The sequence below is a fragment of the Penicillium roqueforti genome (genome assembly GCF_015533775.1).
Source record: "Penicillium roqueforti strain LCP96 04111 chromosome Unknown scaffold_09, whole genome shotgun sequence".
Classification (NCBI taxonomy): domain Eukaryota; kingdom Fungi; phylum Ascomycota; class Eurotiomycetes; order Eurotiales; family Aspergillaceae; genus Penicillium; species Penicillium roqueforti.
The window spans coordinates 162,137-185,311 of record NW_024067573.1 but is presented as its reverse complement, the minus strand read 5'-3'; the positions used below and the strand labels follow the sequence as shown (position 1 = coordinate 185,311).

The following is a 23,175-nucleotide window of genomic DNA, read 5'->3' as shown; positions in this document are numbered from 1 at the left end:
AGGTCATTTATTTCTCGCGGGGAATTTTAAGGTGGCCATCGACCCTGTTAGCGACGAGCGCAATCAGAGCTGCACCAACACCGCTGCCATCCTTAGAAACGCCAATGCGGATCTTCTTGTCGCCTGCGACTCCAACCTGGGGAACCTCGCGCAAAGCCTCACGAATATGCCCTTCAAAATTGGGATAGAATTCAACGAGACTGCCATCGACACCAATGTCGATGATATCATCAGTCTCAAGCTTGTTGGTGTGCACGAGAATGGCAGCCAATGGGACAGCGCTCAGGCGAGCGGCACGTTTTCCAATGGCGTGAACTATGATCTTCACAGCCTGGCACTCTTCCAGGCTGGGGTTCTCAATCTCGAGGTGATCCTTCAATGCGGTCTTCACATCCACCAAGTCCTTGCTGTTATCAGCCTCGATTGGGCTAAGCATGCTCGTATCAAGACCCCATTGACGGAAGAGTCTAGATCCTTCAGGAAGGACGACCTTGGAGTTCTTGTTGGCCTTGAAGAATTCCAGGTCGGTGTTTTGGTGTAGAGATAGGAGCGCACGGCGCAGAATTTCGCCTAAGAACATGCCCGAAACACGCTTCTCAAACATCTGCACACCGGGGTTGTTGCTGTCAGCATCGAGCTCATCATCGAACACCGTGGTAGGGAGAACGCTCATGTGGTTATCGAAGCTTCCCCACTCGGCATTGATAATCATCTCGCCTGTGCAGTCGTCAAAGTGGACATCCTTCATATGCTGGAGCTTGGTAATGTTCTTGGTCTTCTCCAAGTAAGCACCGTTGGTACCGGTTCCGAAAATGGCAGCGATGAAAGTGCCAGTCTTGCCTGGCGAGGTGTATGAGCGGGCCATGAGAGTACCGACGGTATCGTTCACTAGTGCAGCCACGCGCACTGGCAGATTCAAATCATCAATGGCAGCCTGAAGCAGCGCACAGACATCGTGGCCAACCGCATCGGGGATGTTGAAGCCCTTGGTCCAACGGATCAGTGTTCCACGGTTGATACCACACTGGCGCACGGGGAAACTGAAGGTAAAGCCCAGATCGAACATGTCCTCTTCGTTGTTACCCTCCTGACGGCGGAGCTGGTGGGCCTCGAAGTGCTCATTGTGGTGAATGCGAAGGAATGCTTCGATTTGACGGGCCAAGAACAGGAAGAGATCCTTCGATGTGCCAGAGGCCATCAATTCCCGAGGAATTAGGATCTTGGATTGCGTGAGGGAGAAGGTAGTATCACCGTGCAGGAGGACTGAGCACACACGGAAGTTGGTGCCGCCAAGATCAACAGCCAAATAAAGGCCCTATGGCAAGGAGAATCAGCGCGCAAGTCCCATTGTAAATAGTTTGCCTTCATACCTTCTCTGTGCCATTTGGCACCGCAGTCACAAAAGTGGGAATTTGGCTCAAAGTGGCACCCTCTTTGGTCAAGCCCTCGTTGGACTGCTTGATGTACTCGGCAACCCCGCGCTGCACATTCTCGGCGGGGTAATCAAAGCCGCGCGCAATGCGCGTGGCTTGGTCCAAGAGCGCAGAAGACATAGTGTAACAAGAAATGAAATGAGAATAGCCGAGCAGAGAGTAGAGAGTTAAGGTATCGGCTAATTGAGAAAAGAATGGAAAAGGACAGGTTGGGAAGAAGAAGGGAAAAAGAAAAGGGGGAGAGTGAAGAAACAAGATACGAAATACAGAACATAAGGTGGGATGAGGGGACCGGGGAGGGGGGTATCCATGAGGTCAGTCCGGTACCTTAGCAGTACACTCCCCGCCGTAACAATGGCCACTATTGATGAAGTATCTACGATGTAGTGTCAAGGTACGGGGGAATTGCCGGGTTCACCGGAAATGTTACTTTGTTTTGAATTGTACTTCAAAATCTCATACTTTGAACTATAGGGCAATCAACAAATATTGGTCTGGAGTATTCTACGTGGGATCCTGTCTATAGCCGAAAGCAGTCTCTACATTCCTAGGGCATTCACAACCCAGATTTTCGCTCCATGACGCTATGAACAGGAGACATTTAGACAGTGCGGGGAGGCGTCGTTACTGGCCAATTCTTTCGAACTGCGTATTTTCCCCGACTTCCCCGGTGAGCGACACAGGCTAAGACCGGGGCAGGGGACGGGAATATACAAATGCCACGTCGGGGGATAATCCTGCTATCTTGCACCGTATTCATCCACTAATGTGTGTTCCTGTATATGCTGACTTGGGTGATTTGAAAGCATTAGCATTGATATTTAGTTGACCATATCACGCTTATATACAGCACAGCATGTGCATGTGCATGTGCATATTGTGCTTCATAGAGATACAGAGACGATCGGGTTACATCGGCCCGTCAAATGGCCGGACCCCGATGTCATACATTACTTTTTTACGGAGTACTTGATGCTCATTTTCATATTGATTAGTCTGGCTAAGTATCCGAATCTCTAGTATGGTGTTAGCAAAATAACCATGGAAGAAAGATGGTTCTACCCACAACACCGACTGTTGCCGCACGGAGACTATCGTCCTTTGAGGTATTGTGTTAGTCTGATTGCAATTCTGCCGTAGTACTTAGGAGGGTGTGGGCCTAGACCAAAATATATAGAAGTCTCGGAAAGAATGTTGATTTGACGAAATTTGACAACCAAGAGTTGGGTAATAGCATATCATTTCCTCATGGCTAAAGTCAATATGGCCGAGCTCTCGATGATGCATTTTGGAGGTCTTAAGAACCTAAAATATTGAATCATGCTAGGTCTAATACTACGTCTTAAACCCGATTAATATGACCCTCTAAATCCTGGATCAAATATAGACCATCTGTCTTTGCTAGACAGGTCCGGGGAATTTGGAGAGATGAAATCAACAATATCGCTCATATCGGCCATGGAGAACGATATGTTGATTCCACATGATTAGAGGACGTGAGTAGATTTTGTATGCAGTGGGAAAAGCCGGAATCCTCCAGTATGGGCCTTGTCTTTCAGGCAGAGAGAAAATCTCGGGGCCTTCATGTCAAGTGAAATCCTAGAGTAGAGAAGCTAGCCCAGAAACCACTCACGGAATGAAACGTCTTGTCTGCTAGGCTAGACTGCCCATCGTGCATATCCCTCTTCAGTAACTACTTCAGGTGACCTTGACATGCCAGACTATGTATCATGTGACCATAGATGTATGTACCGTCACGTGAAACTAGCAACTGACCCGGCCGGTGATGACTAACATAAACACGTGACCTCCAACATCCTCCGAACTGAACGGGTTGTGAGCGGGCATCTTGAACCATCACCGTCTTTCTATCTTAGCAGGACTCGTCACATTCCCCCAAAAATGGGTGCTGGAAACTCTAAGCCCGAGGCTTCGGCTGGCTCACAACATGTGTTCTCCAGGTATGTGCTCTCCGACTTCGATTTCAGCTTCCGCGGCATTTCATGCTTGATGGCGGAGAGAACGGGAACTACCTTCCAATTGGCACCAATTGCCAAGGGCAGCTGGTTCCAGTAGATCTAAAGGAGCTCTCAGGATGCCATCACTACATGCGACACCGCGGAGCTCATCCAAAGCATCCTACGGCCAATGCTAACCTAACCATGCACAGCAACTCTCCCGTCCAATTCTCCTCAAACCTAGTTGACGCACTCCAATCAAACTCAGAGGTGAGCACAACGCGGCTTAGAGCAATACCCTAGCTCAATCCAAAAAGCTCACAATCCACCAATTGAACAGACCGACTCCACCCGCGCCAAAGTCCTGGAATTGGAGATCCAAAACCGCGTCGCGCAGGAACTGCAACGCCTCCGCGAACGAGAGCAGCAAACCCTAGCCGAGATCGAGAAGCGCATCTCAGAGTCCAAAGACACCACCTCCCTGCCCGTCACAGCAGCAACCGCGCCCCTCGCTCCTTCCACCTCGGGCTACCCAGCCGGCTCACTGAACCTGGACGCACCGCGGATCCCCTTCGCCGGCCGCCACCACGACCCCGCGCCTACAGTCATCGCGCCGCAGGAGACCGCTGTCGCGACCCGGCCCGTCAAGCGTGACGTCTCGCGCAACTCTGTGGCTGCTGAGATCGAGCAGCTGCGGAGCAAGCTTGATGGACGGAGGAAGCTTGTGGAGCTCGATGATGGCGTTGCTAAGGCCCGCTCGGATGTTACCAGCTGTCTGCAGTTGAACGACCGCCGGCCGTTGAACTGCTGGGTGGAGGTTGATGCTTTCAAGCGCGAGGTTGCACGCATGGAGGCTGCTTTTGTGGATCGCATTGTGGGTTAGATCGGTGAGTTCGGGAATACAGCGGCTTGATGTGAAGCCTCTACGTTTTATGGGACCTGATTTTGGGCAGGGAGCTGCTGTACTGTATGTATAGAATGTGCATTTTTCTTTTGTTCCATTTGTCTTCATCTGGATAGGATAGAGTTAATCCATGGATGAGAGTGGATCTTTGTCGTTTAACTTTTGGGAGGGCTATCCTTCTGCCAGTAGAAAGATATACCAAGGATCAAGTGACTGGGGCAGACAGTGTTTAACACCACAGTTGGGCAGATTCACTGCTGGTTTATTGAATTGGATATCATACAAATTCCCATATCCCTAAACGCCCGCTCTTCTCCCCCGAGGCCCGAATGATACACATTCTCCTCTCGGAAGGCTTGGCATTGGGAGCCAGTACCTTTGAGAGCTGGATAGACCCAATGCCTGTCCCTTTGCCTTCGGACAGATTATAGTTCCCTGTAGTCACAAATCCAATCAGGTCATCTTCGGTGGGTACGTCCAATGGCTCAGAGTCAGGCTCTCCATCAGCATGTGAGATGAGAGCCATGGCAAGGAGACGCCGAGCCTCTGCAGATTCGGGTGCAGTAGATCCTCCCTTGGAGAGCTTCGATTGACTAGACTTGTTGATCGTTGCCGAGCCAAGATCAAGCCATTTCTGGCGTAGATCTGGGTCCGTAGGAAGTCGGTAGATACGTGCACGGGGTGTGGGTGTGCCTCGCGTGGTGAGAGAAAGATAGACCGTGGCAAGGGTGGAGACATCGACGGATGTTGTGTCGAGCTTACTCAGGATTTGGTAGCTATCGGCCGGAGGGAGACGAACATTGTGAATATTGAGGGGTGGGATGATGGGAGCAGAGGGGTCCTGGGTCTCGGCCTCCTTGGACTTGGTTGGCCCTTTGTCCGAACTGACATCGGCAATTTTTGAAGCATCGTCGTGTTTCGGCCCTTGAAGAAGCCTTTCCCAGTCACAGGCCCACCCGTGGCCTATTTCGCCCTTTGGACGACCATCACCCAACGAGATATTATCGAATTCGGGGCGCCGCCCCTTAGGACGTCGCTCCCAGTCACGTCGAAATTTCGCAGTCTCACGTTGGTCCCATGCCCACCCAGCTCGTGTTCCTGGGAAATCTCCGGGGAACCAAGCCTCGCCTGCTTCGAAGGCGAGCTGCTGCTGCTGCTTCAAACCGCCAAGCAATGGGTTTCCTCCGCTGGATAATGGATAGAACATGATTGAATACCAGACCGGAACAACACATTTCCATGGCAATAATACGGTCCAGGACCCCGGGGCACTGCTGTGTTTGGCCCGGGCTTGTGGCTTGTTTGCGAGTATCATGATCGGAATTTGAGGATCTGATGGTTGGGATGGCGGATATTCACCAGGACCGGCAAGAGTGCGGCGTCGGTTGATAGCCTTCTGGCTCGGAAGCTGACGAGCCGCTCTTAACCGAGTGGATCGGTCGAACAGCATAGAGGGACCTTGGGTTTTGTCCGGATGCCACGTAGAAAGTAAGATGGCAAGGTCATTCAAATGGGATTCATTGTCCGGGACGTGAAGTGTTCGTGGCGGGAAATGCAGGCGAGGATCAGAAATAGCAAAAGAGAGGAGAGAATTAGGCGGCAGTGAGGACGGGTTCGATACCCCTAGAAGAGATGGCCAAACGGCCTCCGGACTTTGCGCTGATGGAGCATTGCCATCTAACCCAAGAATCGGTTTCAGTGCCGCCAACAAGGTCTCGGTAGACCCTGGCCCTGTGATTTCAATACTGCCAATCTCGAATCGCAGGTCTTCGACCATGACCGGGGGGTTTTGCGATTTGGAAACCCCAAGAATATCCGTCCACAGCTGGAGGAAGGCTGAAGGATGGACTCTAATCCAGAGTTTTCGGTGATCTTTCTTAGATGACTTGGGCTGAGGTTCGTCGGCATCAATCATCTCAACATCTTGCTGCTTGGCACACCATATCAATGTTACTGGTGCGGTCGGACGTTTGGGATCATCTTTTTCAAAAGTCCAGGCCCGTAGAGACCGAGTCCCAGCTCTCCATTTCTTCCCCTTGGTGCCCCATGCATTGTCCCCGTCAATACCCACTGCCGTTAGGACAGCCTGGATGGCTGGTTCTGTTCCTTCCACCTGAATAGTAGACATATAGCTCATATCCCACGCCACGGCACCCCGGGCGCCTCGAGCCCGGTGCGTAGGCCGATAGCTTTTTTCGGTGGGGGATAAGGGAATAGCAAAACGCCAAATCGGGTCTTTGGTTGTCGCCATATGAGCTCGCTTTGCATGATACAAATGCGTAGGTAGCCATGTCTTGCATCGCTGGCGCTTGCGGTACTTAGGCTCTGCTGGAATAGACCTCGATAGCTTATTCTTCTTTATTTTGGGAACTCGTGGCGCAATATCGAAGGCATGACTTCCCTCATTTTCCAAGGAAGTTTGGTTCTCGTGGTCCCGTTTTTGTTTTGTGGCCGCCCGTCGGGCCTTTGTTTTCGAGTTGATAGCCTGCAGCCGCCGTGCGGTATCGAGCCGAATGCGCATCATCTGGAATGGCTTGCGTCTGCGCGCCGTTACAGTAGGTGTGTTATCCTCGGCCATCTAGCATGGTTGAAATAGCGGGTTAGTCAATTGTTATTGGAACTTTGTAGGTCAATGTCAATGAATACCTCTCGCTTGGCCCGAGCCCTCAATCTTCGCGGAACTCGCTTCACATTATGACTCGCTGTCCGCCGTCGCAGAGAGCGGGGAACTTTTTGGAAGGCTCGCGTCGTGAGCGCATTTTTTGACCGCTGCATTCCCTCCTCCAGAGCCTGGATCTCGAATGCCCGAGCCGCAGAGTATGCCGCGACATCGAGCTCGCCCGTTGCGGAGAGGGCGGCGTCGGCCGACTGCACAGTCAAGGTGCGCGCATCAAAGGTTTTGGCGCGTTTACGAGACGACCCGGCTGCACCATGCGGAACTGAGGGATTTAAGGGTTTCCGCTTAGCAGAAGGTTGGGATGCCATGGCTGCTGATTGAAGTTGCGTGTATTGACGTTTGCGAGTAAAAAAGTTGCCGGGCTTGGCGCGTCATGATCGGCGGCCTGCCCTTTTACTACTTATTGATATCTGTCGAATTTCGTACAGCGTAATTTACCACTAGACCATGACAAAAACCAAGGTTCCTGTTTAGGGCCTAGAGGGGCCATATCCCATTCTCGACAATATCTACTATCTTGAATATCTTCCAATCACAATTTTGTTGTATTGGTCTCATAATTAAGACATATCCTATAAATGAACAATTTTTTGGTAAATCGCGATTGGGGGTACGCTCTCACATTACCACGGCAACGTGGTCTGTCATATACTTCTGGATGTCGCCCAAGAAACAGGCGGCCACAATGGAGACACCCCCGAATGCAATACTGACATAGTATACCCATTTATATCCTTCGGCATATGCAAGCTGACCAGCCCCTACGACCATTTGATAAGCAGTCTCATTGCCAGCAATACCAGGGATTGTGCGTAGCTCGCTTAGCAATGAGGCACCTGTCAGCTCAATTGCTTCGCCAATCAGCTTAACGTCGGTGATGTTGAGCTCTTTCATCATCACACCACCGATGTAGTGTGTTGCCGCGGGGACAAACTTGGAGATGAAGACATTGTAGTAAATGGTGTAGCCGATGCCACCGCCTACCACGCGAATAGAGAGGGTGAGCGCAGAGATAGTGGCAATCAGATCCTAGCGAAAGCTAATGTCAATAGGCAAATTTCCTCCCTTCTAGCAAGATGACTCACGTCCGGGCAAATGATTGTGGTAATAATCGAGGCTGGCACCACAATACCTCCAATTCCAAGGCCGGCAAGGACGAGAATTCCCCAAAGCTGATACATATTATCAGTGCGGCCGATAGACATAGCACCGCATCCTGTTTTGAGGAGAACAGATTAGCTTTTTGGGAACTCCTATACCCATCAAGAAAACTCACCTGCAGTCATCATCACGCTGCTAACGATCAAGAGTTCCTTGTTATGCCCACGAAGTATACTAAGAAGCGCAAGCACAGTACATGCCCCTGTCATGATGCCAAATCCAATAGGGAGACTGCGAACACCCACTTCCACGGGGTCATGGCCATAGACATTGAATGATTCCGTGGGCCAGAACATAAGGACGGAGAAGAAGTTGGCACCGGAGATGAAAGTAATGACGAGGGTAAGGCCTAGAATCCGAGGCTCTTGCTTGAGGCGAGATGGAAAAATGGGGTATTTGGCTCCATAGATTTCCCAGAAAGCAAAAGCAACAAGCAGAAGGAACCCAACGATCAATGGTGCCAGGACATGGGCGGATGTCCATGGATACTAAATTAATATGTCAGTAAGATATGTAGCCCTGCACAGGGTATCTCCAAGCATACCATATATCCACCCCATTGCAACCCAGCCAAGAAGACAATGAGACCAGTGATGCTGAGCAATCCACCGACAAAGTCGATCCGTCCAATTATCTCCTTCCGGCTCAAACCAGCTGAATTGACTCGTGGCGGAGGGAAGTAGAATAGAACCGTGATCAGCAGACCAAAGGCACTCCACGCAGCACAGAACGCACCGACATAGCGCCAATGGCTGTAATATGCAATAAGCTGAGCCCATAGCACGGACGGGCAGAATGGTACGATGGTGAAGATAAGGATCGACACATAGACTCCTCTCTTTCGAGTGGGCGCCATCTCGGAGGTTGCAGCCAGGGCTGTCAGTTCATTGATCCCAGCACCGGCACCAGCGATGGCCATGCCCGCTGTATCCATGTTAGAGAACGTCTATGTACTGCGACATATGGGCAGATACAAACCGATGAAGTTGTTCATTGTGTGCACCGTGCTGCAGATTATCATTCCAATAACTATGAGGGATGCTCCAATAATAGCGACTGGGCGGCGTCCACTTAGATCTGATAGAGATCCAACGAAGGGGCATACACCGGCGAGGCCGAGCAAGTTTGCAAGAACCTAACAGAAGCTCGTCAATCATAGCTCTATACTTCAATGGGTATGCACTCACAAACCAGACCCATCGATCTGCTCCACCAATGTCTCCATAAATATAGGGAGGGATGCCGCCTAGTGGAAATGCATCAAAATTATATCACAGCTTTCATGTTGTTTCTCACATACCAAAGAGGTAGACTGGAATCTGGCTTCCGGTCCACAGGAAAGCCATGGCAGCGAAACCCATGAACCGACGGAATGTCATCTTTTGACGATCAGTATTGTCGCCAACCACAGGTTAAGCAGCCGAGCCCTACCGGGATATCCTTCTCAGACTCATGCATAGCTTCCTCTGAGCCCGGCCCAGCCATTACCCGGTGACTATGCTGTGAGGTGTCACTATATTCGTCATGTTGCATCACAGCCTTCTCGTCGGCTGGCCGACTCGAGTGAATGATTGAGTCCGCCATGATGGGCGAGGGTCAAGGGTAGCACAATGTTAAACAAAGTAAGCACGGGGAATTGACCTTGGCCCCAAGTCAACAAAATTGGATATAATTGAATTCGACTGAAATGCATACGATATTGATAATTAAATCCAGTGTCGAAGGAAGGCCACAATAATATAATTTCATTTCAGCACACTGAATCTGTTCCGTATTTCAAGTTAGGAAATGTCCAGAGTGGGGAAATGAAGACAAGCTACGGAGTAATGCGCGTTAAAGCAGATAGCCGGGATAGGAATGCTTGAAATCCAGAAAGTACCGAGGCAGCTTGGCAATTCCCTCATAATTCTGGTATTTCTGGGGCAAAGATGCTGGGGAAATGCGGGGAAGAAAACGTGGAGAAGGCATGTAGATGATACGGTTGGTTCACTGCTCCGGAGACCTACGCCAGAATAGGGATCAGCCCCGAAATAGCCAGAAACCCAAATGCTGGGAGAGTTTGAGTATTGAATTAATAACCTTGTCATATGTACAAGAGACGCTGATTGTATCTGTTAGGGGTTATCAGATAGCACATATTTATACAAAAATAATTCATGTATATGGCCTGTTTTCCCCTTGCTAGCTTCCTACTTCCAGTTGGCTTCGTTCAAGGAGACCGAGAGACCGGGATACCGGCGTTGAGTTGATAACAACCCTCGGCCGAAGCTTCGAAGAAGTCACACGATCGAAAAAGGCCGCCACATATTCGTAGATATCAATATTCTCGCGGTTCAGAAATATTCCCCAACCATGTTTAGCTTGAGTGTCTTAGGGACAACGAAAAGCCCCGTCGCTTCAACACATAGTTGGCCTGCCATGTCACGGACCTCACACTTGGTATATGCCTTGGTGTCTGTGCTTCGTTCCTGATCTAGGGTGGTATGCAGGGTATAGAAATTGTCCGAGTAGACCGGCGCCCGGTAGTTGAGCTCGAGGTTGGCAGTGACACCAGTTCGCGATGGGAAATGCCGAATGGCTACACGCCCCAGGTTCTCATCGATCACAGTGGCGAGCGCGCCTCCATGGACCATGGTTGGCCAGCCTTCAAGGCCTGGTCCCAAGAAGACCACGCTAATGATTTTCTTCTCTTTGTCATTCCAGAAAACTTTCTGTCAGATACGGGACAGTTAGAAAAAGCGGGATTCCGAGGCTTGGTAGTCAAAAGGTTCGGCATTCATGCAAGGAACCTAATGAGAAAACGAGAGACTAACCTGTAATCCCAAGCCCCTACTGCCAGCCAAGGGGCCTGATGTCAGCCGATGGGTTTTGTGCTTATCAGCGAAGTTTTCGTAAACATTCTTTTCCACGTAATCGGGGTTACGACGCAGCTCTTGTACAATCGGGAGTCCAATGTCGAATACCCGCTGGATTTCCCGAATCTCCATTTGGTCTTCTAACGACCCAGGATCCAATGGCGATGAGATTTTGTTGTCCAACCATTTCCCTGCTCCGATGCCAAGCGTTCCAAATATACCGGTATAGACCAGGCGGCGCGTCCAGCGCGATGGTTCTCGGGAGGCATTTGGTTGTGCCGCGGTGCTGACGCTTCGGACCACCGGTCTCCAAAGAAATCGTGTGTGTATTGGAGACTGGCGAAGGGCCGACTGGAGGATGCTGCGATAATGTATCATGGTGGTTACATTGCCAGTCCTGTAGAATTAGAGCTTTGAGACAATTTGGGCCGAGGCTCAACCATGTCACGTGTACATTGCTTAGTCATTAATATATATGTCGTCACTAACTAGAAGATATCCATTAGGACTACAACATACAAAATGTAGATCATTGCAAGGCATAAGACAATCAATTGGTAACAGCGAAGGCGGTAGGGACTAGCATCATTCATGTTCATCGTTTCTATCATCTAGAGGCAACATTTGCAGATTTCTTTCCCATGTGAACAGATGCTAAGGCAAGCCCATTTACTCGCATTTGGGCAGCTCAATCGCGCGGTAGAGGCAAATGAGGGCAGAGTGTGACTCCCCTAATATGTCATTAGCAATGGCTTTTAAAATGTAGAATGCGGTTCACTTACCACCACCCGAGAGGGTCTCGATCTTCTGCGCGTCCACCTCAGTCACTGTGTCGTCGTTGAACCACCACCACTTGTCGTCTGCCTCGCGGCGCTTGCTGCCTGTCTGAGGATCATCCTGCTCCTGTTTCTTGACGTATGCCGTGTAGTGACCGCTGTCGGCGCTAGCACCCTGGTGGGTAATCACGGCGCGAAGCTCATACAGACCAGACTGATTGGTTCCGCTATCTCCAGCACCTTGTTGTTTGATAAGCTCTTGGAGCTCTTTCTTAGCAGCGAGGATAGCTTCTGCTTTTTCTGCTTCGTACTCGGCATCAGTTTTGAAAGTTTCCTCCATCTGGCTATCGCCGTCCTTGTCGTTAGCCTTAGCCTTGGTCTCCTCGGCCTTCTTCTGCATTGGCTCCACATTTTCGCCCAAGTTGGTCTCTTTCGCCTGACGCTCTGCACGCTCTTCGGCAACTCTTTGACGTTTCTGAGAACGTTCAACTTCCAGCTCCTCCTTGCGGATCTCGCGAACCTTGTCGCGAATAGGGATGAGCTGCTTTCGGAGGCCCTCGGTACAGAACTCCACAACATCTAACTCGGCAGGAAATGTCACTTTGCGCATGATCTTAGCCTTCTTTTTTGTTTCACGCTTCCAGTAAAATCGGACAAAATGGACTGTGAGGTACTTGGGTAGTCGTGCGATGCGAGAACGCTTTTTGTACATAGAATTGCGCTCCAAAAGAGGGGAGTTCTTTTCGATTTCCTCTTCGAGTCCGGCCAAAATTCCATCCTGCAGGTGGTTCGTTTCTTTTCCGATATGACAATCAAGTTTGTAAAAAACTTCAGAACTTTGACTCGGTTGCTCGCCGAGTTCCTTGGCAGCGGGATCCTCACACTCTGTGATAGATTCGAATTGGCCCGCGAGATATTTATCTACAAATGAGGTGGTGGTAGCAGACTCTCCCTCGCCTTCGGTGATGGTCAACTTAGTCCGCAACTGGTTCAAGATCTGGGAGAAAGCCTCCTCGGCATCCTGTTGGGAGTATCCCTGTCCATTTCGGTCACGTTGGGCGAATTGAGGGAAAACAGCTCGGAGAGCATTGAGGAACATCAGTGGAGGGATGCCCTCCTGGGTCTCGGACATTTGCTTGAACAGATCTCGGAGAGAAGCGGCCAAATCCCGAGAACCTCCAAGGCCACCAATACCAAAGCTGCTGAGGTCTGACAGAGTCGACTGTCCAGATCCTCCACTCGGCCGATACCGTAGGAGCTCATCCTGAAGCTCAGGGACACTCCGCAAGGTTTGTAGGGAAGAGTTGAGGTAGCATGTGTTCCCCAGGTTCTGCAAACCGGCAGGTCTGGCACCTTTCTGTCGTGCCACCTCGGCCTCGGTCATGTCTTCCAAGAATTTGACGGTCTCCTTTGGCCGACCAAGGTCAGCGGAACCTTGACCTCCTGATGGGGTGCCCATCATCATGAACACCTGTCCGGGTTTGGCATTAAGTGACGAAAGCGGTGTATCATCTTTAAGCTGGCCACCTTTGACCAAAACCTTTTGGCGGTCGGGTTCCACACCAGTCAAGGAAAAGAGTTGGTACTTGAGTGTTTCGCCGTTCGTCGTAGGATCGAGCTCGACTTCGTGGCGCTTGCCGGCGTGTTTGACAATAACTGTAGATCCGTTAGTAGTGGTCCAGGGACTGCCAATACGTCCATACATACTCGGTATAGCCGCCATTTTCAATAAGTTTTAGATATGGATGATGTGAGAAGGATGAAGAGCTTGAAAGAGCTTGCGATTGCTGGGGCAAATGGTAAACACCTGGGACGAGGGAGCGTGGGGGGTCTCTCACCGCCCAACCACTATCATCACCGCCCACCCCGACGTCAACTCCTCTTCTGCCTAAGACAACCTGTTATCCAGAGAACTGCCTTTCTCGCTCACTGCCTTAGGTCAAAGGGTCCTCACAACGGGCTAATTGAATTCCTTCTTAACTAGCTCTCGACCATCATCACCCGTCACGACTGCATCCTTGTGGCCACCCCCTCATCATGGTGGGTACAGCTCAAATCAGCTGGCTCGTTCTATACTAATTGATTATTAGAGTCAATCTCTCCGGCCCTACCTACAGGCGTGAGTTCGACACTTGACAAATATTCAGCGGCAGGCTTTCTCACACTTCATTTACCAGTGTTCGGTCCTCTCTCACCGCAGCTCTTACGATCTCCAATTTCGCTTCTCAGACATCCGAGCGGCAGTAAGTTGCCCCTATTTCAAGTGATAAACATGGAATATGCTAATATACTGGGCTTCACCAGCAACTGCCCAGAGATTGAGGCAAATTCTTCGCCGGAGATCCTACTGAACCCGTACGTCTGACCGTCATTTCATCCAAGGTCGCACCGGACAAACGTATTGATGGCTTTCTAGGTTGCACATCAGCAGGAATGAAAATGAAAAGGTGAAGATTGAGCCAAGCTACAATTCTGTTCGCATAAGTATCAGAATCAAGCAGGCAGATGAGATCGAGCACATTCTTGTCCACAAATTCACTCGGTTCCTCACCCAGCGAGCGGAATCGTTCTTCATTCTGCGTCGGAAGCCAGTGGAGGGATATGACATCAGTTTCCTCATCACGAACTTCCACACGGAAAAAATGCTTACCCACAAGCTCATTGATTTCGTGATCGAATTCATGGAGGAGGTGGACAAGGAGATTTCGGAGATGAAGCTCTTCGTATGTGTACGGATGTTTCGTGTTCTTTGCAGGTCACTAACAGCTCACTAGTTGAATGCCCGTGCTCGTTTTGTTGCGGAGTCTTTCCTGACACCGGTAAGTCTCTATGGAATAATCTACCATTGACCCAGTTGCTGACGATCAATCAGTTCGATTAAATTGCCAAGCGTTTCCTTGTTGATTCCGAATAATGAATGGCCCTGTGTTTGCCAGTTTCTACTCCTGTACAGATAGCATAGGCTTGCATTGATTAAGAGAGAACTTTATACCGATGTCGGGTTTTTTTGTAACACATTTCCACCGACATAGTGCCTCACTAGCCTACTATTCTAGTATGGCCTGTTCCTTCCCAATCAAGACGGAAATTACCTACATAGCGCTTATAGTATTGAACGAATAAACAAGAAGAAATCACACCAGCGACCAACGGTGTTTTGGCAAAAGTAGCAGAATACTTATCTTCAAGAGAAGCGATATCTACAAGGAAGGCGTAGAATTTCAGTTGGTGCGGATCAGGTACGTGAAATTAGTGGATAGGGGCAGAAACGAGTGCGTCGCTTTAAATACGTACCGTAAAGCCTCGGTATACAAACAGCACACATGGCAGTGAGAAAGGTGAGATCGAATCCCATCTTATATCTCTCGGCACAGGTAAGAACTCGTAAACGCGTGGTGTAGCCTAATTCCACGCATATAAATAGTTCATTCTTACCAACACGCACTTTCTCTCGTAAATATTTCTGTTTCCACGCACTGTTTCCACGCACTATCATCCCAGACAGCCCTAAAACATGAGTGAACAACATGGGCATATGCCCAAATTTGAGGATTGGCCTGCCAGTATAAGTATCCTAGCAGCTAATGTTGATCTAATGTCTCTCAATGAGAACTCACGCCCAGAGTCACCGACTGTGACTACGCCTGTCTCTGAGAGTCGCAAACACTCACCTGGAATTGTCGATGATTGTTCTTCTCTCAAGAAATCGCCCTCTGATTGCACCCCAGCTCTCACTCAACTTTCTGCTCAGGCTCTTGTGGAGGTTCCTGCCCAGTTTACCGCTCAGGTTTCTCCCCTCCTATCCCATCCTTCCCTTCCTTCGACCCCATCCTCTTCTAACCGAAGTTCATCTTCGTCTTCCACTATTCGTCCCCCTCCAAACCGCCGTCTTGAGTTTGAGCCTGGATTCCATCCCAGGCCCTTTGAATTCGTGCCCCAAGCCTATTCTCCTCTCAGTCTTCAGTCCCAATCTCGTCGATATCCTTTTGAGACTGTATCTCACCACAATCCTATTGACCTCTCTGGTCAGTTCCAACCCAGTAAGTATCTTCAAAATCCATTCATCGTGATCGGTCGACCTGCTATACCATCATCAGTGAAACTGTTTGAGCCTCACTGACAACGGTCTCTACTACAGCAAACGTCTGCAAACCCAACTTTGGTCCATCCAACGCCATCAACATGGGCTGGCCATTCGACCAGGGTGGGACCCCCAATTTTGGGGATTTTGAGCGTCTTGAAAACTTCTCAATCGAAGAACTCCTCCAGCAAGCATCCATTCCATTTGGGAGCATCGTTGAGATGCGTCCACCTTCTCGCAATGGTGTTGTGGTGATTTCTAACGTGAGTTTCCACCATGTTCTTCTGCTTTGTTTAACATTCCAGTACTAACAATTATGATACTTAGATTCCGTACACTGTGACTCGCCAGGAGGTGGCCTCATTCCTTGGACGTAGTGCGAACCTGCTTCCATCCTCTCAAGGATGCCCCATCCATATTATTATGGAACGGTCTACTGGAAAGACCATGGACTGCTATGTTGAATTCCCAACAAAGAAGGATGCCGAAGAAACTGTCGACCGGATCAATCGTGCCTATGATGTTGGTAGTACCCCACGGATGGGTAGCCGCCATGTCGACATAGAACTCAGCACCCCAGCCAAGCTTCTCAAGGCTGCTTTTCCCCGGGCGAAGTGCATTTCATGGGAGGATGGGAATCCTGTTCAGCTTGTCAACAAAGATAGTTGGTCCACCGGTTTTGATGGCTTTCTCACCGACGAGGAGCTGTTTTGCCTCACTCGGCACGCAGAGCAACCTCACCGAGTACGTCTACTTTTCCTTTTGAATTCTTCGTTTTTTTCATGTTACTGACCTTAACAAATTGCAGAGTGCATTTGCTAGCAAGGTCCCTCAGCGTTGTTACGAATCGTTCATTACCACTATCTGGAAGGTAAGTCAATCATTGTCCATACCTCTCCGTTTGCCCTTCTATGTCATACTTACATTCTTTGTCTTCGGATGTAGTTCCCATGGCATGCAACTCATCTTTACACCGTGCATCACCGCAATGCACTTTTCAAAACTCTTGTTACTTTGATCAAGACTCTAGTGGAACGTATGCAAAAGGCAAACACAGTGGGCTTGGATATCCGCCTTCTCAATGAGTTGGTTAATGCAGGGATCAGCTGCCCTGCCTTTAATCCTCGCATGAAATATTGTTTTGCTTGGTGGTCGAAGGATAAGAGAAGAATTGGGTTATTGGACCATAATTGGTGCCTTTACTTCCCATTCGATACTCTGACCTACATTCCTGGACACCATTCTGCTGCTATTCAGGTACGTAACATGGCTGAGATGTTGTCTTCTTTTGGGAAATTACTAATTCAATCTTCAACCGATATAGTTTTATTCCTATGTCATGTCCAACGGTTCGGTTCTGCGCACTGAGAACGACGGTCTTCTCAACCAACACACTCACCCTGAGGTCGAACGAATCTTCGGAAGGTTCTGGTTTGAGTGGGATGATGATGTTGCCCGTAGCAAGATCTTCAAGGATGCAATCATCTACGAAGCTAGTGTTCTGCGGAAGTTCATCATCACTGGATTCCAGCAACTTCACAGGAGAAACTCGAGCATCTCAACTATTGGCACTGCTCCTGGCTCATCGCCAACCCATAGTCTCGCCTCAGTTGACAGCCAGCGCACCATTTCAGTTTCCCACAGTGGCTCCGTGAATTCCGGCCGTGCTTCTCGGGGAAGCTCGACTGTTTCGTCCACCAGAAATATGTCTAGCAGTCTCCTTGAGTTAACCAACAACTGGAATATCTCTGGTAACTCCCGTGAAAGCTCTCAGCGACTTGATTCTGCCCAATATCTGCCGGACACCCCGACTCATCGGCCTCGCGCATCGGCCCCTGCTTACGTTCCGCCACACCAACGACCAGATTCAGCCAAATCCCGCAAACAGTCGGTTAGCTGGCGTATGCCTCAACTTCAGGAGGCAACTGCGGGTGGCTCAGCTCAGAGCCAGGGTGATATCCGGCCTATCTACCGTGCTCCGCATGCGACTGCGCAGAACGTTCGGTCGTCCTCTGATCCTTTCGGTCCAGTTCCTTCGCTTGGTCCCAGCAGCCACCGGTCTCGCTCCGACGCTACTCATCTGTCGAACATTGATCGCCAGGTGTTTGATGAGTTCCGAGCTGCTGGCCGCGGTGCTCGATTTGCAAAGAAGTAATCGCCACACGCGGTGGATATCCTGAACCAGTACTTCTCGCTTGAGGAGTGTTGGTTCATCGGAATGGTAATGATCTTGTGTTTCTGGTTTTTCCTTTTCTCGGTTCTTTTCTGCGTGTGATGTATGGAGACGTCCACCAGCTTTATTCAGAAAACCCTTGTCTCCCTGGCGCGTTCGCCATTTTCTTTATTTTCCTTTGTCTCGCTTTTTCCTCCCGCGAGATCTCCCACTCACGGCTGCTGCCTTCGGGATGTGCTTGGCCGGTTTGTGAGGTCTCCCTCGAGGAAACTCATTTGAGGTTCATGTTTTTCTAGCCTTGATGTCACTTTTCAGTTAGTTGACTAGCTAGATCTCATTTACATTGAATTCTCTCCTTTGCTTTTTCTTGTGTGGTTGTTCTCTAGGCGGGCGTTGTTTTTGCTTGTTTGTAGGCTATGCGGTAACATGCATATAGTAGGACAGCTGACAGCCAATAGAAGGCTGAGATCAACATTGAAACATTAAGAAGACAGAGGTTAGGTTGATCAGAGCGTTGCAACATCGCCTCTTTGATTCCGGGCAATTGCTGAAGTAGGTCAGTACTTTACTAGTTCTTATTTCCTACTCGCTGTCTCGCTGAGCACATTAGTGTCTTCAATGTTCTTTCTGGGTTATTGTGGTCCTAAATAACCCCCTGTCTCTTAATCTCGATGTTGCAACTATCTATGGACTTACCAGAATCAGACAAGAACCTCCGATCACTCAGCAAAGTCGACACAGCTACCAACACTTGTCGGTTCCTAGAAGGGGTACTTGTGACCAAGCTGAGGGAATACCTCAGCTACTATCAACCGAATTCTCATTATTACCACTGCGAGCCATCGATCCTTAATAAAGACCAAACGAGCACCGGCTACGATATGGTCAGAGCGACAGACGAAGACACAGCTAAAATAAAGGGGACTAGGCGTGGGAGTACATCTGCCACTGAGTCAAGGGCCGAGATTGGGACATATTGAGAGCTCTTAGTGAAGTCAATGACCTTGTGCACCCCCTATAAAGACAGCAATATGTTAGGCACAACTACATGTAGCCAGCCCAAAACCATCACCGATATCGCAGTCTCATCCCCGATCAGTTCCTCCAGCTGAGATCGGAATATATAATCATGGACAATAAGCCATTTCCAACAAATCTGAATTTCTACACATCACTTCTCAACAACTAACATTGATGTCTCTGAAGGTACCAACGATACGTCTTGAGGGGGGAAAAACGGAGGAAAAAAATAAAAAACAGTAAGGGACTAAAAGCGGAGAATGTTTATTACAGCCGGTTTTTAAGGCCTGTGGGACCCTTCTGGTTTTATTCTTATCACTTTTATTCTTTCATCTACAGTATTTTGCTTCTTTTCTTGCTTTTCTTGAATTCCAAACACGAAACCAGGGTTCCAACTCCTTACTCTATAGAGAAGAAAGGGTGGACAAAGACTCTACCGAGTTTGAACGTTTTCATTGAATTTATCTAAGTATGCCACGACGGTCATCTCGGCCTGATCTGACGTCGCCTGAAGCGCCTACGGCGTCAAAGCGACGCGCTTCAGCCAGACTGTCCGCCGCCGAACCGGGGGTCAAACGGGTCAAGTCAAACGTCGACCTGTCCCTCAGCCAGGCAAAGTCCACGAGCAGGAAGAGCAAGTACTTTGAGCAAGAAGACTCCGACGAGCCGGAGTTGGAGTCCGATGTCTCTGCGGAGGAGTCCTCTGGCTCTGTGTACGAGGAAGCAGAGGAGGAATCCCCCGCCGAGGATGCGGAGCCGGAACAACTCTCCGACACAGACGAGGACGCGAAGAAGAAACCCAGTGCGAGGGGGAAGCAACGACAGAGTACCAGCAGCGGAAGCGACCCTATGAAGGGCAAGGAGCTCTGGCGTGAGGGCGTCAGAGCGGGCCTGGAGCCCGGGCAAGAAGTGATCATCGCAAAGCCCAAGGCTCGAGATGCGGGCAACACCCCGTACCAGGATGAGACCTTACATCCCAATACTAGGCTTTTCTTGATCGATCTAGCTAGTAACAATGACCGCCAATGGCTAAAGGGTGAGAAGCGCGCATATACCCCGGTTATCGAGTTGCTAGCTGACCTGTGTAGCGCATGATCCGGATTACCGAGCGGCAAAGAAGGACTTTGAGACATTTATTGAGTCCCTCACGCCGAAGATTGCAGAGGTGGATGCTACCATCCCTGAACTTCCTGTGAAGGACCTGGTAGGCTTGCGAATACTCCTGTCTTTACCTGTGCCCGGCACTCATAAACTTTTGCCCTAGGTATTCCGCATCCACAGGGATGTTCGCTTCAGCAAGAATCCACTTCCATACAAGGTAAGCTATCTTCCCCTCCAAGTCCCTCTCGCTGTGCCTGTCGCATGCGTGCGTATGTGGCGGGGTGCGTGGTACTGCGGGCTCGTTAGCAGTGCTTGTGCTGATTCAAAATGTATAGACGCATTTCTCCGCTGCCTGGTAAGTGTCAATGTTCAATGAATTTCTTGGAAAGCCAAGTCACTGAATATAGTGCAGGTCTCGGACTGGCAAGAAAGGCCCATACGCAGCATACTATGTCCACTTCCAGCCAAACTCTTGTTTTGTTGGTAGGTTGTCCTCCGGCTGGTTTCCACTGTCGCCATCGCTATTCTGCCTTCCTTTGTGATCTTTGTCCATTGAGACTAATCCCACGCTGTGTATAGGCTGCGGGCTGTGGAACCCCGAGACCGAGCCACTTGCACTGCTGCGAGAGGACATCGACGAGAACTCGGATGGCTTGAAGGAGGTACTCCGCGCGCCGGAGATGCGTCGTGAGTTTTTGAAGGGAGCGTCCGACGATGACGACGCGGTTGTGGATGCTTTTACGCATCACAATAGGGAGTCTGCTCTGAAGACGAAGCCCAAGGTGAGAAGTGTTCTGTTGTTTATTCCACCCTCAGCCCAATGTGAAGTATGGTGTCCCTTGAGGCAGACTTTACTCCTTCCCATCATCTTGTGCTTCGGTTTCATTGTCAGCGGTTTGATTATTATTTATGGCTGGGACGCGGAGGTCTTGGAGGCAGGGGGCACAAGGTTCGCTATCGAGGTTGCGTCCATCGTCCGACCGGGATTGGTCCTTGAAACGGAATTCATTCCCGTCTGCATCGACCAGTACCATCTTCCTGGCCTTGATAGCAACGGTCTGATGAGATCATAGAGACCAGTTCTTTGCGGTTGACCAAGCGATGCCGTGGTCGGGCTGCTGGACGTGACCCCGGCTACCCCAGAGATGGAAGGAACCCGAGGATTCGAGAGAATTTAAGAGTTTCAGATGTCCCGAGTGCTTCATGTGCTCCGAACCATCAAACGCGAGACCTCGGGAGATGTGGAAGACACGCGCACGGGGGTTACGGGAAAGGCCAACCCGTGTTTTAGGCCAATTTTCACTCCCGGAACGCAACCATGGAACCCAGCAACGCAATTTCCAAGGTTGGCAGTTTGCGCTCAATGGGGAATCGCACTTGCTGGAATGGGATTCGTTCTCACGCCGTCGACTTTGGTTCCATGGTTCACTCTCGCGCCAGGCTCCACGTCTGATTCATCTTTGGAACCTTGGAAGGGCCCTTGCTGACACACCTTCTAGGGTTACGAGGCAGACAACAAGAACATCAAATTACTTCGACTACGCAGTTTCACTATTGGCAAGCCTATTGCCGACGATGAACTCACTGGAGACAATGCCCAAGAGATGATTGCTACTCTGGTTGGGGTCATGGAGCCTTTCGTAAGCCCTGTTCCAATCTATCGATTCCCGATTTCCCTTTCCCGCCGGTTTTGCCCCCTCTTGACTAGTCTGTTTTCACTTCTAAGCTAGCCGCTTTGGCGGTGTTAGCCGTCCCTTTTACCCACCCGAACCAGCGCTGGTGTCACGATGGGTTTCCTTTTTTTTCTTTTTTTTCCCTATTTTTTCTTTTATTTTTTTCTCCCTTTTTTCCTTTTCTCCCCTTCCCGCTTTGACAGGATCGGAAGGCTGTTGGGACAATAACCTTTATGTTGGAGAATCTGTATTGCTGACCGCTGACCGCTCCTCGTCTCTCAAACAGGTGACGTATCTCAACAGTGTAGTGATGCCTGATCAGTGACATGATTGGAGAGAACCACCCGCGCCTATTTGGCATTGGACGGGACCTCGGGAGGGGGGAGAGAGGTCAATCTGTTCTGTTTTACGCTTTGCCTCTTACTTCGGGGCATGCGTGTGTGGTATGAAAGTTGGGGTATAAAGAGCTGTTCGTATTTGTTACAAGTCAGATTTCTCCATTTTATTTTTCTCGTTCAACGTCTGCCTTAGCTCGGGTCTTTTGTCTCTCGCAAGTCCTCGACGTGAAACCGGGATCCCATCCCCCACCTTGACGCCTCCTGCACGTGGCTTCTTTCGTCAGTCCCCGCCGCGTTTCCTGGATTGCTACTGCAGGCCGAACACTGGCGCGGGCCCAAATAACGCAACTAACATTGGCTCTGCGGTCATATCACCTCTAGTTGCTGCACTGCCGCACTGCTGCACACTGCAGACTATATGGTACACGGGCAACGCTCCAAATTGAGACATTACTACTGTGACACACGCAGTTCTAGACACTTCGACGCAATCCTGCTAGCCGTGCCAGCACCCAATGGCTGCGCAGCCCCTCGCAGCCCCTCGCGTGCAATATACAATTTAACCTTTTTGCAATCTACACTCCTCCCCAACCGAATTTCGAATGTACAACATAGTTATGCAAACCAAAGAAGACACAACTCTCCGAATTAAATGAAGCACTCAGTTGACGCGCATGATATCGCCACCGCAAGCGCCCGCGTTCGGCCCGTTGTCGGGCATGCCCGCTAGACTAAACTTGGGCCTGCAGGCAATGTGGATTGGGGCCCGGATAGTTCTACTCCGCCGTCCCCGATTTTGGGCTTTGAGATGAGCACCTTCCTTGTCTGGAATGGACTCCAATTTTTTTTTTTTTTGACTGGGTGGTATTGTTTTGTTTCATTGTACGGAGTAATGCATACTGTATGTGTTTGGTATGCACTGCGGATTTCTGATTCTCGGACGATGCTGTTCATTTCAGGCAGGGTCCGCTGGTCTCAGTCTAGTATGTCGTGATGGTCATGTATCAACTCAATACTCGGCTGTC

The 23,175-nt window shown here is 50.0% G+C and overlaps 10 protein-coding genes across 10 annotated transcripts; 5 read left to right on the top strand and 5 right to left on the bottom strand.

The window, feature by feature from the left end:
• Positions 1 to 7: 7 nt before the first annotated feature.
• On the bottom strand, positions 8 to 1,553 carry glkA (glucokinase glkA; the record flags this gene model as incomplete). The annotated part of the gene is made up of 2 exons (XM_039072103.1): positions 8 to 1,315; positions 1,371 to 1,553. The coding sequence occupies 2 exons, from the start codon at positions 1,551 to 1,553 to the stop codon at positions 8 to 10; spliced, it is 1,491 nt and encodes a 496-aa protein (XP_038929449.1).
• A 1,782-nt stretch (positions 1,554 to 3,335) lies between these two features.
• LCP9604111_4406 (Mic19 family protein) lies at positions 3,336 to 4,274 on the top strand (the record flags this gene model as incomplete). Its single annotated transcript, XM_039072102.1, has 3 exons — positions 3,336 to 3,394; positions 3,604 to 3,661; positions 3,732 to 4,274. 3 exons carry the CDS (start codon positions 3,336 to 3,338, stop codon positions 4,272 to 4,274), a joined length of 660 nt encoding a protein of 219 aa, XP_038929448.1.
• Positions 4,275 to 4,572: 298 nt separating this feature from the next.
• LCP9604111_4405 (ribonuclease P/MRP protein subunit POP1) lies at positions 4,573 to 7,280 on the bottom strand (the record flags this gene model as incomplete). Its single annotated transcript, XM_039072101.1, has 2 exons — positions 4,573 to 6,873; positions 6,942 to 7,280. The coding sequence occupies 2 exons, from the start codon at positions 7,278 to 7,280 to the stop codon at positions 4,573 to 4,575; spliced, it is 2,640 nt and encodes an 879-aa protein (XP_038929447.1).
• Positions 7,281 to 7,590: 310 nt separating this feature from the next.
• On the bottom strand, positions 7,591 to 9,717 carry LCP9604111_4404 (putative MFS drug efflux pump; the record flags this gene model as incomplete). Its single annotated transcript, XM_039072100.1, has 8 exons — positions 7,591 to 8,001; positions 8,058 to 8,188; positions 8,249 to 8,621; positions 8,678 to 9,057; positions 9,112 to 9,268; positions 9,321 to 9,379; positions 9,434 to 9,512; positions 9,565 to 9,717. 8 exons carry the CDS (start codon positions 9,715 to 9,717, stop codon positions 7,591 to 7,593), a joined length of 1,743 nt encoding a protein of 580 aa, XP_038929446.1.
• A 749-nt stretch (positions 9,718 to 10,466) lies between these two features.
• LCP9604111_4403 (PaaI family thioesterase) lies at positions 10,467 to 11,366 on the bottom strand (the record flags this gene model as incomplete). Its single annotated transcript, XM_039072099.1, has 2 exons — positions 10,467 to 10,844; positions 10,947 to 11,366. The coding sequence occupies 2 exons, from the start codon at positions 11,364 to 11,366 to the stop codon at positions 10,467 to 10,469; spliced, it is 798 nt and encodes a 265-aa protein (XP_038929445.1).
• A 291-nt stretch (positions 11,367 to 11,657) lies between these two features.
• Positions 11,658 to 13,487, bottom strand: LCP9604111_4402 (ubiquitin-specific protease UBP6; the record flags this gene model as incomplete). Its single annotated transcript, XM_039072098.1, has 3 exons — positions 11,658 to 11,719; positions 11,771 to 13,420; positions 13,472 to 13,487. The coding sequence occupies 3 exons, from the start codon at positions 13,485 to 13,487 to the stop codon at positions 11,658 to 11,660; spliced, it is 1,728 nt and encodes a 575-aa protein (XP_038929444.1).
• A 314-nt stretch (positions 13,488 to 13,801) lies between these two features.
• Positions 13,802 to 14,645, top strand: LCP9604111_4401 (actin-related protein 2/3 complex subunit 4 family protein; the record flags this gene model as incomplete). The annotated part of the gene is made up of 7 exons (XM_039072097.1): positions 13,802 to 13,804; positions 13,855 to 13,883; positions 13,942 to 14,007; positions 14,069 to 14,119; positions 14,181 to 14,487; positions 14,539 to 14,583; positions 14,637 to 14,645. The coding sequence occupies 7 exons, from the start codon at positions 13,802 to 13,804 to the stop codon at positions 14,643 to 14,645; spliced, it is 510 nt and encodes a 169-aa protein (XP_038929443.1).
• A 633-nt stretch (positions 14,646 to 15,278) lies between these two features.
• Positions 15,279 to 18,000, top strand: LCP9604111_4400 (uncharacterized protein; the record flags this gene model as incomplete). Its single annotated transcript, XM_039072096.1, has 6 exons — positions 15,279 to 15,804; positions 15,903 to 16,108; positions 16,173 to 16,589; positions 16,654 to 16,716; positions 16,791 to 17,102; positions 17,170 to 18,000. The coding sequence occupies 6 exons, from the start codon at positions 15,279 to 15,281 to the stop codon at positions 17,998 to 18,000; spliced, it is 2,355 nt and encodes a 784-aa protein (XP_038929442.1).
• Positions 18,001 to 19,509: 1,509 nt separating this feature from the next.
• LCP9604111_4399 (DUF2461 domain-containing protein) lies at positions 19,510 to 21,212 on the top strand (the record flags this gene model as incomplete). The annotated part of the gene is made up of 6 exons (XM_039072093.1): positions 19,510 to 20,074; positions 20,127 to 20,242; positions 20,303 to 20,404; positions 20,475 to 20,494; positions 20,552 to 20,622; positions 20,719 to 21,212. 6 exons carry the CDS (start codon positions 19,510 to 19,512, stop codon positions 21,210 to 21,212), a joined length of 1,368 nt encoding a protein of 455 aa, XP_038929441.1.
• A 245-nt stretch (positions 21,213 to 21,457) lies between these two features.
• Positions 21,458 to 21,869, top strand: LCP9604111_4398 (uncharacterized protein; the record flags this gene model as incomplete). The annotated part of the gene is made up of 2 exons (XM_039072092.1): positions 21,458 to 21,586; positions 21,639 to 21,869. The coding sequence occupies 2 exons, from the start codon at positions 21,458 to 21,460 to the stop codon at positions 21,867 to 21,869; spliced, it is 360 nt and encodes a 119-aa protein (XP_038929440.1).
• Positions 21,870 to 23,175: the final 1,306 nt, after the last annotated feature.